The 18,779-nt window shown below is 41.6% G+C and overlaps 2 protein-coding genes across 4 annotated transcripts in view; one reads left to right on the top strand and one right to left on the bottom strand.

The window, feature by feature from the left end:
* The window catches only part of LOC109830441 (aldehyde dehydrogenase family 2 member B7, mitochondrial-like), a 27,407-nt gene extending 15,118 nt beyond the window's left edge, over positions 1-12,289 (top strand). The window contains 12 exon segments of the mRNA XM_020397696.1: positions 10,658-10,681; positions 10,684-10,760; positions 10,762-10,899; positions 10,990-11,082; positions 11,179-11,241; positions 11,243-11,353; positions 11,420-11,459; positions 11,462-11,556; positions 11,655-11,792; positions 11,883-11,944; positions 12,032-12,169; positions 12,171-12,289. Coding sequence (XP_020253285.1) covers positions 10,658-10,681; positions 10,684-10,760; positions 10,762-10,899; positions 10,990-11,082; positions 11,179-11,241; positions 11,243-11,353; positions 11,420-11,459; positions 11,462-11,556; positions 11,655-11,792; positions 11,883-11,944; positions 12,032-12,169; positions 12,171-12,288 — 1,097 coding nt within the window. The 3' untranslated portion in view covers position 12,289.
* On the bottom strand, positions 12,953-17,263 carry LOC109849570 (putative serine/threonine-protein kinase). 3 transcript variants are annotated; one of them, XM_020419418.1, is made up of 8 exons: positions 16,888-17,263; positions 15,717-15,781; positions 15,505-15,615; positions 15,294-15,407; positions 14,267-14,485; positions 14,077-14,195; positions 13,382-13,642; positions 12,953-13,290 (listed from the first exon to the last, which is right to left on the bottom strand). In XM_020419418.1, the coding sequence occupies exons 2-8, from the start codon at positions 15,727-15,729 to the stop codon at positions 13,051-13,053; spliced, it is 1,077 nt and encodes a 358-aa protein (XP_020275007.1). In that variant the 5' UTR covers positions 15,730-15,781; positions 16,888-17,263; the 3' UTR covers positions 12,953-13,050. The 3 variants fall into 3 exon arrangements, with proteins under 3 accessions (XP_020275007.1, XP_020275022.1, XP_020275015.1); XM_020419433.1 differs by having other exon boundaries at positions 14,077-14,192; XM_020419426.1 differs by having other exon boundaries at positions 16,962-17,263.

Here is an 18,779-nt window from a genome sequence, read left to right as displayed (position 1 = left end):
GTGATCAAGCCACAACTCCACTAAACGTGAAGTACTCCTCCTAACATCTTCTTCCATCAGATTCTTTAAGTTGAAAACATGCTCAAACGTTCTATATTGGTTGAGGATTGTTGATTTGGACACAATTTTTTTCTTAGATTTTAATTTAGGATGTTTTTCGGTTTGGATTAGAATTTGGATTTAAATTTAAGGTCCTATCGTTTTAGTGTTGAAAGAGGTGCAAAACGCAGGAGAAAACAACAGCTGAAAAATCTCTCTGGTCAGTCGACCGACCAGAGACAATCGGTCTATCGACCAGAAGTTTGTTTTGTGTACAGGAATCGTGCACGCGAGCGGTCGACCGATGAAAGGGTATCAGTCGACCGATGAACACCTACTGGTTGACTGATGAGGCTTCATCAATCGACCGATAGCGGGTAATTAGGCCGATTTGTGTCCTAGCCTGTTTTGGATTTGAGTTTGATATAAATAGAAATATTTTTTCTAGGGTTTAGAGAGAGAGAGAGAGATATAACAGAGAAAAGAGGTTGTTCTGAGCACTTAGAGAGGGAGATTAATGAGAGGGAGTGAGATCTTGTTGGTTAGGGTTATTTTGATTGTTTGAGAGAGTTGTAACCTCTTGTACTTCTTCTCCATATAGTGAAATCTCCCCATCATCTCCCCGTGGACGTAGGAAATTTGTCGAATCACATAAATTCTCTGTGTTTGTGATTGGTTTTGGTTGTTCTCATTGTGAATTGTGCTCGTGGTGTTCTTCTAGCATTGTTTACCGACTTGTTGTGGATTGAGTCCGCTTCCGCTGGACACAACATTTAGGACCAGGATTCGGATGTGAATTTAAGGTGTTATTGATTTAGGACAACGATTTAGATTTGATTTAACGTGTTATTGATTTAGGACTAGAATTTGTATTTGAATTTAAGGTGTTACGTAGGGTTATTATTAGGACTAGGATTCCAGAATCCACACTCCATTCCAACTCTATAATTTTTAATGATAATTTTTTTAGAGAAAGTCCAAGTTAAATTTGGTGGATTATGATCTCACTTTGTGGATTTTCTCTCTCCTCTTCTCTTGATTTATTTAAATATTTAATATATTTAAATTAAAAGTGCGTATATTTAATTTTAAAATATTCCATATCCCTAAATTATTTATTTACTAACATTGAACGCATTTAATTTCAAAGTATTTATAATCAACTTATTTTTTATTTAATTCATTTAAATAAAATGAAATACATTTTTTATTTAATCAACTTATTTTTTATTTATAATCAACTTATTTAATTCAACTTATTTTTTATAATCAACTTATTTTTTATTTAATTCATTTATAATCAACTTATTTAATTCATTTAAAATGAAATATATTTTAATACTATTTAATAACTTAACATATTTAATATTTATTATTTAAATATTAAATATTATATTACATTCATTGATTTGGGTCTGATGTCAATGAGAATTCTTAGACTCTCGGTCTCGTGTGACACTACTATTTCATGCTTCATCCTACGTAACCAAACTTTAATGATTATCTCAATCAGACCTTAAAATTTGCGTCATTCATTGTTTCATTTGTACAGGAAAGATCACGCATTACGCAGGTAAATATGTAATTCACTTTCTTATGGAAAAAGGGTTAATTGCATATAGACCAATCATTGTTTTAAATTTACTGCCCTTGTAGTTTCATTGTTACAGATAGACCCCCGTGGGTTATATTTCTTTCACCTCTACCCTGCGTGAAATTTTGGCAGATATTTGCCCCTCAATGAAATTAGAGAGTCTGAGAGTAAAAGAGCTATAAAAGGTTTTAAACCCCAGGAGTCTTTCTGTACCCATGAAACTACAGGGGTAGTAAGTTCATCAAAATAGCGATATTACCGCACAAGGGGTGTGTTGTGAATTTAACGCTGAAACCCCTAATGCAACAGAAACGCAGTATAGAAAAAAGTACACCAAGATTTACGAGGTTCGGCAACTGCCTACGTCCTCGGGAGCCACACAGATAATTTCTTATTAATCAAACAAGAAATTACAATTTAGGAGCAGATCTCAAAACTGAGATTTCTCAAATAAACACTATAGCTACAGTGTTAATAAATAAAGGGTATGAACCCTTACAATTCTCACTTGAGAATAAATGAATAACCCCACTTTATAAATCCCTCTTTAATTTCCTCTAGTTCTCTCTCTTCTTTAATCCACTTCTTAATCTCCCCTCAAAACAATTTGAGAGCTGGAGATGAATGAAATCACTGCTGTGATTTAATTGGAAACGCGACTGCGTTTTGGGGCTTCGCCGCCAGAGAAAAATCGGAGGAGAAGGGAGGGAGAAAAACGGCAGCAAAACCCTAGGGCCAAAGGGGGTATATATAGGTGGATTGAAGGGCTGGCGACAGCCTGTCGCCAGCGGCTAAACCTGACGCAAAGGTCAGGTTCGAACGCAGAGCAAAGGGGGGGTTCGAACGCCGACTTTGAAGGGTGCGTTCGCCGAAGTGTGCGTTCGCCGAAGGTTGCGTTCGTCGACTTCGCCTGCGTCATCTCCGCCATTCTCGAGCTCGTCGGAGCTCCTCCGCCGTCGGAGGTTTGTTTCCACCCCCAATTCTAACAATCTCCCACTTGGAGACCAAACCGACGTCAGTAGGCTATCTCAACAAGCTCCTCCTCCTGTGTGGCTCTGCCCTCATCATCTATGCATGAAGGCCAACTGAAGTTGCGCACAACTCCAGTTTCTGAACTGTCACCGTCTTTGTTAACATGTCTGCTGGATTCTTACTTCCTGGAATCTTTTCCAGTTTCAACACGTCATCTTCCAACAGGGATCTGATGAAGTGGTACCGAAGCGCAATATGCTTCGTTCTAGAATGAAATGCTGAATTTTTCGCCAAGTGTATCGCACTCTGGCTATCACTGTGCAAAACATTCTTCTCCTGTTTGAATCCCAGCTCTGTTAACAAACCCTGAACCCATATCATCTCTTTACTGGCTTCAGTCACTGCAACATACTCAGCTTCTGTAGTGGATAGGGTAACGATCTTCTGTACCTGTGACATCCAACTAACAGCTGTAGTTCCAACGGTGAATACATAGCCGGTGGTGCTTCTTCGGTGATCAACTTCGCCGCCGAAGTCTGCATCTACGTACCCTTGCACTTCTACCTCTCCCTTACCAAAGTGCAAACACTTCTGTGTGGTGCCTCGTAGATATCTCAGAATCCACTTGACCGCTTCCCAATGAGCTTTTCCTGGATCCGACATAAACCGGCTGACCACTCCCACTGCATGGCCAATATCTGGTCTCGTACAGACCATTGCGTACATCAAGCTTCCGATAGCTGAGGCGTAAGGAACCTGAGCTATACTCTCTTTCTCTTCTTCTGATTGAGGAGACTGATCCTTTGACAGACGAAAATGGCTGGCCAAGGGTATGCTCACAGGCTTGGCATCGCCCATGTTGAATCTCTGCAAAACACGGTTGATGTACTCCGTCTGAGATAACTGCAAGAGACCTCTCTTCTTATCTCTCGTGATTTGCATTCCAAGGATCTTCTTCGCTGAATCCAAGTCCTTCATGTCAAACTCTTTTGACAGCTGCTGCTTCAAACTCTTGATATCCTCCATATCTGCTCCTGCAACCAACATATCATCAACATACAGCAGTAGGATGATATAGCTGGACTGATAATTTTTTGAAGTAGCAACAGTGGTCGGCGTTGCACTTCTGAAAACCTTCCTGTCAAACTTCTTGTACCACTGTCTTGGGGCTTGTTTCAGGCCATACAAGCTCTTCTTGAGTCTGCACACCAGGTTCTTCTTCTTTTCTTCTGAGAAACCTTCTGGCTGGTGCATGTATATCTCCTCTTCTAGATCTCCGTGAAGAAACGCCGTCTTCACGTCTAACTGCTCGAGATGAAGATCTTCAATTGCTACAATACTCATCACGGTCCTGATAGTATTTAGCTTCACCACGGGAGCGAAAATATCGGTGTAGTCAATTCCTTCCTTCTGCTGGAAACCTTTGACAACCAATCGGGCTTTATATCTCCTGGAACCATCCTGCTCCTCTTTCACCCGGTACACCCATTTGTTGTGGAGTGCCTTCTTACCCGTGGGCAACTCAGCTAGTTCCCACGTCTGATTTGAGATGAGAGACTTCATCTCATCTTTCATGGCAAGCTCCCACTTGCTCGTATTTCCACACTGACAAGCTTCATCAAAGCTTTCAGGCTCCCCACCATCTGTCAATAACAGATAGTTCATGTATCTCCTGTTGGGTACAGGAGGACGAGAAGATCTTCTCAAAATCGGAGCTGGTGCATCGGGCTCCTGCGCACCATCTTGTCCAACAGTCCCTTCTTGCTGAGGACCCTCTGCATTGGGTTCTTCCGAGAGGTTACTCGGGACATCATCTGCATCTACAAATATTGACTCGCTCTCTGAGTCATCAGTCTTGTGCATGTCCTTGTACATCACCTTCTCGTTGAATATCACATCTCTGCTCCTGATCACCTTCTTGTTTTCGTTGTCCCAAATGCGGTAGCCGAACTCATCTTCACCATAGCCGATGAAAGTGCATTTCTTTGACTTGGGATCAAGCTTATTCCTGCCTTGATCACTAATATGCACGTAAGCTACACAACCGAAAACTTTAAGATGTGAGAGTTTTACCTCCTTTCCGCACCATACCTCCTCTGGTATTCTGTGCTCCAATGGAACCGATGGACCTCGGTTGATCAAGTAAGCTGCTGTGTTGACCGCTTCTGCCCAGAACTGCTTCGGTAGGCCTGATTGTACTCGAATGCTTCTGGCTCTCTCTGTCAACGTTCGGTTCATCCGCTCAGCTACACCATTTTGCTGAGGCGTACCGGGCACGGTTCTCTCCATTCTGATCCCGTGCTCATAGCAGAACTTCTTGAATCCGGTGTCTTCATACTCACCGCCATTGTCGGTCCTGAGCTTCTTTATTCTCAGACCGGTCTCATTCTCGACCATAGCTTTCCATCTCCTGAAAGCCTCAAATACTTCTGACTTATGCTTCAGAAAGTAGACCCATACTTTCCGAGAGTGATCATCGATAAAAGTCACGAAGTAGTGTTTTCCACCAATGGACGCGGTGGTTGTTGGTCCCCACACATCTGAGTGAACGAGCTCTAGCTTCTCTTTCTTGGGGGTTCTGCCACTTGTCTGAAAGCTGACTCTCTTCTGCTTTCCAAGTATACATTCTTCACACATATCCATCTCCACTGACTGCAGTCCTGGGAGTTTTCCCTTTGTGTGCATGATTTTCATCCCCTTCTCACTCATATGACCGAGTCTCTGGTGCCATAGCTTTGAAGTCTCATTGCCTGCTGCAACTGAGATCGAACAACGTGCACCTGCTGTCATATATAGGGTACCAGTCTTCCTACCTCAGGCAAGCATCATTGTGCCCTTTGAGATCTTCCAATCATCTCCATGGAAGGTCATGGTATATCCTTCGCCAGCCAACTGGCCTACGGATATTAAATTCTTTCTCAGGTCGTGATACGAGTTGCCGTGCAACAGCTCCCATACTGACCCGTTCAACTTAATTTTCACCACGCCTTTGCCCACAATAGCACATGGTTGATCATCACCAAGATATACGTATCCAAGATTTCCGGGGGTATACTTCTCGAAGAATTCTTTCTGAGAGGTAGCATGGAACGACGCTCCTGAATCTAACACCCAAGATTCCTCCTTGCTCTCCAAAGAGCATATCAATGCGTCGTCTCCTCCTGAAGTGGAGGTGACATTCACCTCTGCCTTCGCCTCCTTCTCCTTCTGTGCACTCTTGCACTGATTCTTGTAATGCCCGGTCTTTCCACAATTCCAACACTCGATAGCCTTCGAGCTGTTGCTTGGATTCCTTGATTTGGACCTCCTGTCCTTTGATCTACCTCTGAAGTTTGATTTTCCTCGTCCGTTTCTGGTTGAATTTCTACCTCTTGACTCTGTATGCAATACTGAAGAGGTTGTAGCTTCACCAGTCTCTCGCCGTCGGATCTCCTCACTGAGAACCAAATCACGAACGTCGTCGAACTTCAACTTTTTGTTTCCCGACGAGCTACTCACAGCTGTGACTGTAGCGTTCCAACTCTCTGGTAGGGAATGGCAATCTGGTAAATAACCAAGCCCAAAACCAACAGGAATTCGTGTGAACAGAATCCCAAACGAACCAGGAAACCCCCGATGAGTCGACTCATGACTGAGATGAGTCGACTCGACAGAAACTGGACAAAACTTAACAACCAGCGATGAGTCGACTTATGACAGTCATGAGTCGACTCAACCTGATGAGTCGACTCATAACAGTCATGAGTCGACTCACAGGCTGAAAACTGGGTACTTCGATTCTTCTGCTCGTCGTCTTGTTCCACGCTTTCTCCTGTGTTCCCTTATACTGTTTGACACCTCCTATTCTCATGCTAGTATGAGAATCATCTATCCTCAAGCTCCCATGAGGATCGCTAAGTTCCGAAGAGAATATACACCCGTATCATGTGTCCCCTCTTTAAGAATTTGAAGTCCCGTTCAAGTTAGAACTTTTGCTGAGGAAACTCTCGAGCTCCTCCATCTTTTCTGCACCACCTGGCCTTGCTAGGAATCCGGTCTCGACATCCGATCGGAAACAACTCATTCGTCCCGCGTCTCGTCATAGTCACCGTTCGCTCTAAGTTGCAATCCTTTGTCGATGGCTTTTCTGGAAGTCTAATGCATAGCGAGACAAACTTCTTACTTGCATTCACTAGTCTCTTCGCTCGCGTCACCGTCCCCAAGCTTGTCTCCTTCGGAAGAGATGTCGAACGAAATATGAACTTTACACCATCCTTAGTGAAGGTGTACTTCTGAGCCCGCCTCTCGTAGATCGCATATCTATCCCATAAGTACGGATTGCCCAGTATAATCTGACAAACATCCAATGGAACGACATCGCATGTGACCTCGTCAATATACGACTCGTGGAGCGCAAATCTGACAGTGCATTGATCAACTACACTCAGTTTCTCCTCCTTCTGAATCCACCCCAATGGATAGGGCTTCGGATGCTTGACCGTCTTCAGACCCAGCTTCTGAACCAAGGCTTCGGATATCAAATTCTTCTCGCTGCCCGAATCAACAATGGCATCAACCAAACTGGTCTTCACTTGCAACTTAAGAACAAAGAGATGCTCTCTCGGGTCGTCGTCCTCTTTTGTGGCATGTTTTCCCGCCATAAGGTTGAGACTGTTGTTGGGCTCTGTCATCCCCGGGATTTCCTTCGGACCTTGAGCTATCATGTATGCCTTTTTCTCCTCCTTCCTCTTCAACCCTCTTGGTTTCAGATGAGGATACTTCTCCCAGCACCGATCAGCTGTATGTCCTGTCTTCTTGCAGTGATTACAAATCAGCTCTGCTTTCCCTGGATCACCATTTTTCTTCTCCTCCTTAGATTGAGAACCACTAGACTCGCCTCCCGTCTGTTTGGAGTCTCCCTTAGCCTCGTTGCCCTTCTTTTGCCTACCCTCAATGGCAATTGCCTTCACGCTCGCCTCTGCAATTGATTCCACCGTGAATAGCCTCATCTCCTTTCGGATGTGATCGCTCAATCCCGTCATATACTTTATAAACACGGAATATTCCTCTGTCGTAATGTTGAGGACCATCGCCTGCTGCTGGAACTCCGTAGTGTATTTTTGAACGGTTTGATTGACCCTTTGGCGCAAGCCGTACCACTTGTACCAACGTTCTTCAAGGAATCCCACCGGGTAGAACTGCTTCCTAAGTAGCTCCTTGAACTTGTTCCACGACACCGCCTTCTTCTCCTGTTTGCAGTAGGATTTTCACCACGTCAACGCGTGCCCTGAAAGCTTCAAAGTCGCAAACACAATCTTCTCTTTCGACGAATAGCCATAAAGAGTAAAATACGTCTCCATCCGCTCGATCCAGTCATCAAGCCTCTCGACGTCAACACTCTTCACCTTGTTTGCCACCTCCATGGATAAGACTGACGAGTTGTGTGAGAGTCGAACCTATCGTCTCGATCTGCTTCTCCAATGCATCAATCCTCGTTGAATTGTCTCCTTCAGCCATCTTCTTCTTCCTTAAAACTCGGACTCCTTCCAATGAAATAAGGATCTTGCCAAGCTCCTTGTATTGCGAACGAGTCAGGACCATGCACAGGATGCCCCCTTCGTAGGATATGTTCGCTCTGATACCAACTTGATACAAGTTGCCGTGCGAGCACCCTTTGGTCGCGGAATTACCAAAAGGTGGGTTGAGAAGAGGACGACCAAAACACAAGAACAATTCAGTTTGGCGAAGGAAAATACCTTCTCTAGATTATGAAGAACAAAAGATTACAATCTTTCCCTCACAATCTCACTCTAGAATTGAAGAACAAACTCTCCAAATCTCAATCTAGCAATTACAAGTTAATCTCTCTTGATTTAACTCTCTGATTGTTTAGAAACCCTAAAACAATCCCTTATATAGGTGTACAAACGTGGATGGCAGTTTGGTAAATAACCAGACCCAAAACCAACAGGAAAACGCGTGAACAGAATCCCAAACGAACCAGGAAACCCTCGATGAGTCGACTCATGACTGAGATGAGTCGACTCGACAGAAACTGGACAAAACTTAACAACCAGCGATGAGTCGACTTATGACAGTCATGAGTCGACTCAACCTGATGAGTCGACTCATAACAGTCATGAGTCGACTCACAGACTGAAAACTGGGTACTTCGATTCTTCTGCTCGTCGTCTTGTTCCACGCTTCCTCCTGTGTTCCCTTATACTGTTTGACACCTCCTATTCTCATGCTAGTATGAGAATCATCTATCCTCAAGCTCCCATGAGGATCGCTAAGTTCCGAAGAGAAGATACACCTGTATCAGGTCGGGAATATGCCTGACATCCTTCAGCTCCCATACTGATCCGTTCAACTTAATTTTTACCACGCATTTACCCACAATAGCACATGGTTGATCATCACCAAGATATACGTATCCAAGATTTCCGGGGGTATACTTCTCGAAGAATTCTTTCTGAGATGTAGCATGGATCGACGCTTCTGAATCTAACACCCAAGATTCCTCCTTGCTCTCCAAAGAGCATATCAATGCGTCGTCTCCTCCTGAAGTGGAGGTGACATTCACCTCTGCCTTCGCCTCTTTCTCCTTCTGTGCACTCTTGCACTGATTCTTGTAATGCCCGGTCTTTCCACAATTCCAACACTCGATAGCCTTCGAGCTGTTGCTTGGATTCCTTGATTTGGACCTCCTGTCCTTTGATCTACCTCTGTAGTTTGATTTTCCTCGTCCGTTTCCTCTGGTTGAATTTCTACCTCTTGACTCTGTATGCAATACTGAAGAGGTTGTAGCTTCACCCGTTTCTCTCCGTCGGATCTCCTCACTGAGAACCAAATCACGAACGTCGTCGAACTTCAACTTATTGTTTCCCGACGAGCTACTCACAGCTGTGACTGTAGTGTTCCAACTCTCTGGTAGGGAAGACAAAAGTATCAACGCCCGAACTTCCTCATCAAACTCAATCTTAACTGAACTCAATTGGGTTGTAACCGTATTAAGTTCATTGAGGTGTTGTGCTACTGACGCGCCTTCCGCCATTTTCAGATTGAATAACCGCCGCATCAAATGAACTTTGTTCGCGGCTGATGGCTTCTCATACATGTTTGAGAGTGCTGCCATAAGACCTGTCGTGGTCTTCTCCTTCGCTATGTTGAACGTAACATTGTGAGTCAACGTCAATCTGATAACTCCGAGGGCTTGTCTATCTAGAAGGTTCCACTCTTCTTCCTTCATAGAATCCGGCTTCTTCCCCGATAGTGGTTGATACAGATTTTTCTGATACAGATAATCCTCTATCTGCATTTTCCAGAATCCAAAATCTGTTCCATCAAATTTCTCAAGTCTTATTTTTCCTTCATCTACGGCCATGGCTCCCACTTGAATCTGACTTTCTCTAGATCGTTTCACGCTCTGATACCAGTTGTTGTGAATTTAACGCTGAAACCCCTAATGCAACAGAAACGCAGTATAGACAAAAGTACACCAAGATTTACGAGGTTCGGCAACTGCCTACGTCCTCGGGAGCCACACAGATAATTTTTTATTAATCAAACAAGAAATTACAATTTAGGAGCAGATCTCAAAACTGAGATTTCTCAAATAAACACTGTAGCTACAGTGTTAATAAATAAAGGGTATGAACCGAGAGAAAGAATCGGAAGAAAAGGGGGGGAAGCTCAGCAACTTCAAAACCCTAGCCTGGGTTTTCTTTTATAGGCGGAGAGGAGAGCTGGCGACAGCCTGTCGCCAGCGGCTAAACCTGACGCAAAGGTCAGGTTGGGGGGGAGGGGGGGGGGGGGGTTCGAACGCCGACTTCGAAGGGTGCGTTCGCCGAAGTGTGCGTTCGCCGAAGGTTGCGTTCGTCGACTTCGCCTGCGTCATCTCCGCCATTCTTGAGCTCGTCGGAGCTCGTCGGAGCTCCTCCGCCGTCGGAGGTTTGTTTCCACCCCCAATTCTAACAGGGTGGGGGTCCTATGTGTATTTAACCTTATTCATAGATTAAGTTCTTGTATGAAATTTGTTAAGAATGCAGCTTCTGTTTGAAATCTTAACAGGTTGGGCAGACAAGATACATGGGCTCACGTCCCAACTGATGGTCCTCATCACGCGCAAGTTCTTCGCGAGCCAATTGGCGTTGCAGGTCAGATTATAGATTATGCCATGGAATCTCCCGATGCTTCTGTTTGCTTGGAAGATTGGTCTGGCTCTGGCATGTGGAAACGCGCTCGCGCTTAAAACTGCAGAGCAGACCCCTGCGTTTGCTTTGTATGTATCAAAGTTGATTCTCCTCTGCGATGTGATGAATTGTGGTCCATCTTGTGATATAATGGCGTTAAGTTTTTGTTTAAACTGACATTTTCGGTTACAATTTAAATGTACGTGACAGGCTGGACTTCCCGCGGAAGGTGTTCTGAACATTGTGTCTGGATTTGGTCCGACTGCTGGCACTGCTATTGCCGGCCACATGGAAGTTGACAAGGTATTTCTCAGTACATAATGCTATACTCTTGTCTAAATGTCGTGCAGATTGGCATCGAGCCTCTTCTTATCCTAGCAAGTCTATACTTAATTGTAGGTTGCTTTTACTGGATCAACTGATACAGGCAAAATCATACTCGGACTCACTGCAAAAAGCAACCTTAAAGCCAGTGACATTGGAGCTTGGAGGCAAGTCTCCAATGATCATAGTTGATGATGCTGACGTTGATCAAGCTGTAGAGCTTCGACATTCTGCATTGTTCTTCAATCAGGTTTATTCTAAACCATATGATTCACGAGTTAATTGTCATTTTTATGGGGAAATTTCCTTTTTGCAGGGACAATGCTGTTGTCCTGGATCTCGTACTTTTGCACATGAAGTATTTATGACAAATTCGTAGATAAAGAATTAGCACGGGCTTTGAAACATGTTGTTGGTGATCCTTTAGGAAAGGGTGATGAGCAAGGTCCCCAGGTACATTAATACATATATATATTCTCTCTATATACATAATTATAACCCTTTTATAAACCTTTGTGACTAATTTGTTCTCTATGTCATCACAACCTCAGATTGATGATAAGCAATTCAAAAAGATTCTGGGGTACATAAAATCAGGTTTAGATTCTGGTGCTTCCCTCATAACTGGAGGTGAAAGAATAGGTAGCAAGGGATACGTTATTGAGCCAACCATTTTCTCCGATGTGAAAGTACATAATTGTTGATATTCTTTCTTGTAACATCTTCATCCTTCAATTATGCCGACTTGAGATTTATTATTCAATTCTCATATTCAACAGGATGATATGGCGATTGCAAAGGACGAAATCTTTGGACCAGTGCAAACCATTCTAAAATTTAAGTGAGTGTTTAATCTTTCAGACAATTTCAGTTATCTTGGCAATTCAAACTGCTAGAGATTTACATTCAGTAAATTTTTTCAGGTCAGTGACCTGGATGAGGCGATAAAAAGGGCAAACAATTCACGTTACGGGCTAGCTGCTGGGGTTTTCACAAGCAACATTGGCAAGGCTAACACTCTAGCTCGAGCATTGGAAGTTGGGACTGTGTGGGTTAAATGCTTCGATTCCTTTCGGGGGATACAAGATGAGCGGGCATGGAAGAGAGAAGGGTATTGATAGTCTCAAGAGCTATTTGAAGGTTAAGTCAGGAGTAACCCCTCTCAAGAACCCTGTTTGGCTGTAGATATCGTTATGCAAGTTTTCTAGAAGAGAGATGATGATGAAAATGGTGTTTTATGTCATGAATAAGATTTTGGTAGGATTGTTACATCAAGTAGCTTGAACTACTCCCGATCCTATTTTCTTTATATATAATCTTTTCTTGGTGCCAAGATCTACTACATCAATGATTGATTCATCAAAATAAAAGCAGGAAACAAACTTTCATCACCTCTTGTTATTGCACCACTAACGCTTCATCCCCATGCATTCCAGTGGCATCACTGAAAATCTCTTCAGATAATTGCAGTGGTAGCAGAACATTTTAACCTTGTCGGTTTTTGTGATTGTTTCCAAGTATGGTGAAGATGATTTGAAGATTCATTCCTCAAGAACCAATTTATTTATTATTCTTGAAGAATTGAACACATGGTGCCAACTTTAGTTGATTCACCTCTTGTGGGTTTCGAGTATTAGCAAGTCTATCAGCATATTGTAAAACTATTGTGCTCACAGGACAACATTGTGACATAAAGACATCAGTTATGTTGGAAGTGGTTAAACTACATCAAAAGCTGAGGAAGAAAATGATCAAAATTTTAATAGGTTCCCATATCTGGCTAATATACGTAGTTTGATGTAGATATACCAGATAGTATATGTTTATAGGAAACATAAGGCTTGTGAAATACTGAAACCAGCAAAGGTTGTTGTTTATATGTTAATTAATGGAAGAATTCCTTACACATTCTGTTCAGTTTCAGTAACAAAACTAGAAATAGAAGAACTAAATATCATTTCCAGATAAGGGAATAGTGACATGATATGCCCCGTTTTCTCTTGCTGAGATTTCAAGTGCGTTCTCTAACCTAATGACGACCTGCTCCATTGATGGGCGCTGCTGTTTATGAGCAGTGCACGAGAGAGCTAGCTTGAACACGAGCTCAAAAGCATCTACTGAGAATTCCCCATTCAGTCTGGGATCAGCAAAGTCTGAAATGTTACCGCCTTTTATAAGGAGTTTGGCCTGTGTAGAAACATACATTACGTTTTTGAGTACGTACCGTTACAGTAAAATTGAACCAGAAAGATTGAAAAGGGCCAATCATTGGCTTTACCATTTTACTCAGCAGCATAGGCTTTGTGACGTTCATATTGATGACTCGCTTCCCTGAAATAATTTGTAAAAGTACAATCCCGAAGCTGTATACATCACCAGCTGCATTCACACGGTGATTTTGACGGTAGTCAGGATCAACATATCCTAATGTCCCTCTCACTTCAGAGCTGACATTTGAAACACCAAGCTCCATTACTTTAGATAAGCCAAAATCTGATAGTTTTGCTTCAAAATCATCCCCTAGAAGAATATTGGTTGGCTGCACAAGAATACATTGTAGTAGTAGGTGAAAAACTTTTGTACCCTTTGCTGTTCAATAAAGTTTGAATTAACTTAAAAATATCGGCACTTGTTTTACTGAAAGGTAGAATAGCAGTATACTTCAGATGCAAGAAATAAAGACGTATATTATGCATCATCCTTATAAATGATGTGTTCATTGGCTATTCTTTTGACTCCTTTAACTGAAAAAGTAAATGGCCAAGCTGAAGTTCGAATGGAATCTCAAAACTGACCACACACATGCCCCTTATTCCTCTTATATTACTTAATCCAATACATATAACATGATAATTAATCAAATTTTCTTAAGTATGTGATGTTTAAGCAGTTAACTTTGCAAATTATAGCAACAGCAAACATAGAAGATCAAATATGAAAGTGTAACAAAAAACTTAATATTATTCAATTAACCTTGATATCTCTGTGGACTATGCATCCGCCAGTATATGCGTGAAGAAACCAAAGCCCGCGAGCACTACCAATGGAAATCTCAAGTCTCTGAACCCATGAGAGGCATTTTTCCTTTCCTACTATGTACTAGAGAACTCAGTAACTTCAACAATAACTATACTAAAAGCTTGCAAAAAAAAAAAAACATTACCAAATATCCACTCTGATAAACTGCCATTGGGGCATAGCTCATAAACAAGAAAACAATCATCTTCTTCTTCACAATAACCTCGTAAAGTCACAAGGTTTGGGTGTCTAACATGAGACAGGCTCGTAATTTCTCTGACAAATGTCTCTGCATGTCCATCCTTAAGTATGTGCTTAATCGCAACATGCCAACCATTTGAAAGCACACCTTTGTACACCTTCCCTGGTCACCAAAAGAATTAGAAAGTGAAAATTAGTCATCAGAAATTGCATAGAAAATATATTAAGTAAAATAGATGCTTATCAAGGAGATATGACTATCGAGCATAACAAGCATAATTTAATGTCCATGAAATCCAGTTATCTACTACAATATTTTAAACAAGTGGATAAAATTTATGTTTTGGAAATTTATTTTGATTTCTAATGCCACTGTGAGATACAACTCTGACTAATGCTAAATGGAAAGACATCAGAACTGTGACTTGTTTCTCAATAAAATTTCGTCTTACAGCACAAGAAGGGGATCACCATATAATCATAAATTGCATCACATTCAATTTAGCTTGAAAATGACATCCCGCCCGTGATCTAGATTAGTTGCAATCCCACGAAGCAGAATGCGTAACATTCACATGTAAACAAACTAATAACTAGTACATGCTGAACTCAGGTACATTTTATAGACGTATCAAGGACAGTTGTACGAGTTCCAATTTATACGTGTCCAGCAGTTCTTCTCCTTCTTTAAGCTTGTCATATACACATATAAGAAAACTTCAATTGATATTTAGCAGGGTTGGTGGTGGAATTGATTGTTGCATCATCTGAAATTTCTGTTAAGATTTTATCTCAAACCTAAAACGATCATATCATGGAACATTACGTTCACTGTGAACGCAATCACATTCATGGTATTCTCTGTGCCTTATAGCACTGTTTATTTGTAACCAGTATTACACGCATCTGAAGGATTCTATATGCAAAAGCTCCTATTTTTTCTGTTCATGCAACTTCACATACAAACTCACCAGCAATGCCCTGACCAATATAATTTGAAGAATTAAAACTGTTTGTAGCAGCATAGATCTCCTTCAGCGGGATTTCCTTGCAATCAGGCTCCTCGAGTACAAAATCTTCGGAAGCTGCTCGGGAGTTAAAAATAAATATGTGAACAAAACTTTAGTCCATGGCGTTAAGTATCGCATAAAGGTAACTGCTTATCAACAGTAGCTGCAATACCATCATCAATCCGTAGCTCATTTGGTATCGACTTTCTTTTGAACAAGTGCCATATTGTGATAAATATCAGAATCAAAACCACACCAACGGTCCCAATCAGCACCCATACGGCTGCTCTACGTAAAAAGTTGATAAACATTTTATAAGAATGCGGAAAAACTTGAATATTAATTAATGCCTGGATGTTAATCAAAATATGCAGGTAATTTTACCTTTTAAAACCATAGTGCAGCTTCAACCATCACTTTTATCTCGATACATGCATGATAACAGGATCCTGAGGAATTAAAATTTCTAATCATTAGTTCCAGTATTACAAGTATAATCTATCTACACATAAAGTAGAATGGAGAAACCAATTAAGTTAAACTTTCGTGAGGAACAGACACGTCCAAATTGTTATCATGCTTTCAAGATAATAAAAGGGCAATTCCATATACTTTCAGAAACACAAATTGGCATCACAATCATGTACCGCATAATACTGGAAAAGCTGTTGAATTTCAATCTAATGAAAAAAAAAAATTGTCATTTTATCAAGCACCAATGGCGTATGGAAACTATATTGATAGCAATGACGCCGTGATGAAGCATCACATTACGCTCTCTAGTTGACGTTCCTCAATCGTTATACTCTCTCATTGTCTAGGAAAGAACAAGCTCTAGAGTGGGCTGGTAACCAAACGTAAAATATTCTTGTGGAGTTCACACCCAAAAGAAGAAACCCATAGTTCTCCAAATGCCGAAACCAAAACTCATATCGAGACAGACCAAAATTGAAATTCTGAAGAATGAGGGCGAAGCCTGAAGTCTGATTCATGGAATTAATATCAATATCGGTATTAATCTAGTAGTATTACTTATGATTCTTTACTTATAGTACTCTCCAAATTTAATCCAAATTTCAAAAAGAAGATCCTCGATTGAATTATTTATCAAGAGTTCAAATCCAAACTATATACCCATATCAAAAGAAATTTACTCCCTTAGATAAATCAACATGTTTTTTTTTTTGGTTTTGTTACTCACCTTTTCATTAAATTTTTTTTTTGGGTTTGATGAAGGAACTTCCCCGCAATCTTTTGGACCATGGGTATCAAACCCCGAGCGTGGCTACCAAGGCACCCGTAAGTAAATTAATTTCCTGTGGGCGCCCCCCAAGATAGTCCAACTTTTAACATTGGCTACTACTCATAAGCAGCTTACCAACTCAGCTAGACCCTCTTGGTTAAATCAACATGTTATACGTCACAAATTTAAGAACAATTTGCTATATGCTAAGTAACATCATTAGAATCAAAGCATAGCACAAGATTATATGATGTATATAAATAAAAAAGAACCGTATATACCTAGGAATTAAAGGAGCCAGAAACTACTTACTAGTTAACCGAAGGATGCAAAATATTGACGAAAAGGGGAAGACAAAAGGAGTTGAAAGAGGTTAAGATATACACCTCAAAAGGGGGCATGAGCATTGAGCATATCTTTTATATCTTCGCATGCCTTCCTTTATTTGTCTTGGGTTTCAATCTTTGTGTTCTTGGCATTGAATGGTTGAAGTCTAGGAGAGAAGAATTTGGAAGCATCGTCTGATGATAAGGGCTTTGAACTGAAGACAAAAAGGGGACGGTAGCCGGCCAATGGAAAGGACGAGCGAGTGGCTAAAATAAATGCTACTGTTAACCACGGACTGGTTGCCAAATGGTCATGGGGTTTGTAATGGACTGTTTGGACTTCTTAGAATGCTAAAGACGGAGAGAGAGAGAGAGGGAGGGAGAGAGAGAGAGAGAGCAATCACTAGGAGAGAACACAAGGGATTATTGGCTTTTTCCATATCGGCGAAATTAACAGATCGGTATATTATTGTCATGACTAGGTTTCGTATTAGAATCCCCGGGGGGTACGACTACTAAACTGCCCCCTGTTTTTCACAAGGAATGATTCAGAACCGTCTACTCGCATGCGGGCGGTTTGATAGGATATTTAGACGAACCGGCAACAATAAAGTACCAATACTTATTCAATTTCACTATTAAGGTAAAATTTCTCATTGCTAATGAGATTTACACACCAAAACCTCACATGTCTGCATGTGATCCAGTTTAAATGATTAAAAACACTGGTGTGGCAGAGAGTTAAAGCGGGATTCATATTTTAACCCTAAACCAAAAGAAAAAGGCTCAGTTGAAACCCAAAAGTTTCTTACCAACCAAGACCCCTAATTTTCCTCCAAAATTTTTTTCAACCCCAACTTGTATCTCATTTCACTTTTAAATGAATCCAATCGTGACAATTTGACGCCAAAAACATCACTGGTGGTAGATTTTTAGTACTGTGATGTCAAAACTAAATAGATTTTAATATCCTATTGTTACCAGTGCAACTAAATATATCTTATTAATTAGTAAAAAAGTATGAACTAAATATATCTAGGGAAAAATGCTTCCAGCCCCCAAATTCGTAACAAATATGCTTCCCCCTCCCAAGACTTTTTCAACGCTCTAAAAACCCCCAAATTCGTAATAACTGTGCTCTGAGCCCCCAAAACACAAAGCCCAAGAATTTTACACAGGTAAAGACTATAATACCCATTCTCTCTCTCTCTAATATTATATTCGTAATAACCATACAATCCCTCCTCTCTCCCTCCTCCTTCCCCCACCATTTTTGCCCTAGCCCCCTCCGTCCCTTCTGCAACCCTCGTGGCGGCCGAAGCTCCTCTCCGGTCTCACGCCTCGACCCCTCGCCTCCGCTCGCCGAGATCCTCCGTGTCCACCGCCGATCCCAGCGCGGCCTCCGCTCGACCCCTCGCCTCTGTTCCCAACCCAATCCCTCCTCCCCCAGACGCCACATCAAACCCCCCTCTCCATCCCTCAGGTCCATCATCCCCCACCATCTATAGTGCTGTCGTTCTTGGAAATTATTGTACTTTATGTCTTTTCATACAACTTGTGCGTGTGTGTTAAATACTTCATTCATCTTTTTCTGCAGGGAAATTTACCGTGGTTGTTAAGGTTATACGCGTTGCTTGTTAAGGTTACGTGTTGGTTGTTAAGGTTATACGCGTTGCTTGTTAAGGTTACGTGTTGGTTGTTAAGGTTATACGCGTTGCTTGTTAAGGTTATACGCGTTGGTTGTTAAGGTTTCGGGTTGCTTGTTAAGGTTACGGGTTGCTTGTTAAAGTTACGCGTTGGTTGTTAAGATTAACCGTAACCTTAACAAGTAATCCGTAACCTTAACAACCAACGTGTAACCTTAACAAGCAACCCAAA

The sequence above is a fragment of the Asparagus officinalis genome, chromosome 1 (assembly GCF_001876935.1).
Source record: "Asparagus officinalis chromosome 1, Aspof.V1, whole genome shotgun sequence".
Classification (NCBI taxonomy): domain Eukaryota; kingdom Viridiplantae; phylum Streptophyta; class Magnoliopsida; order Asparagales; family Asparagaceae; genus Asparagus; species Asparagus officinalis.
The sequence above is the reverse complement of the archived record's forward strand: the minus strand, read 5'-3'. Positions and strand labels throughout refer to the sequence as shown.

Coding starts and splice junctions, on each gene's coding strand:
- LOC109849570 (XM_020419418.1), bottom strand. Junction 15,408..15,504: donor TGAGCTACGGATTGATGATG/GTATTGCAGCTA, acceptor ACTCCCGAGCAG/CTTCCGAAGATTTTGTACTC. Junction 13,643..14,076: donor TAGTCCACAGAGATATCAAG/GTTAATTGAATA, acceptor ATTCTTGTGCAG/CCAACCAATATTCTTCTAGG.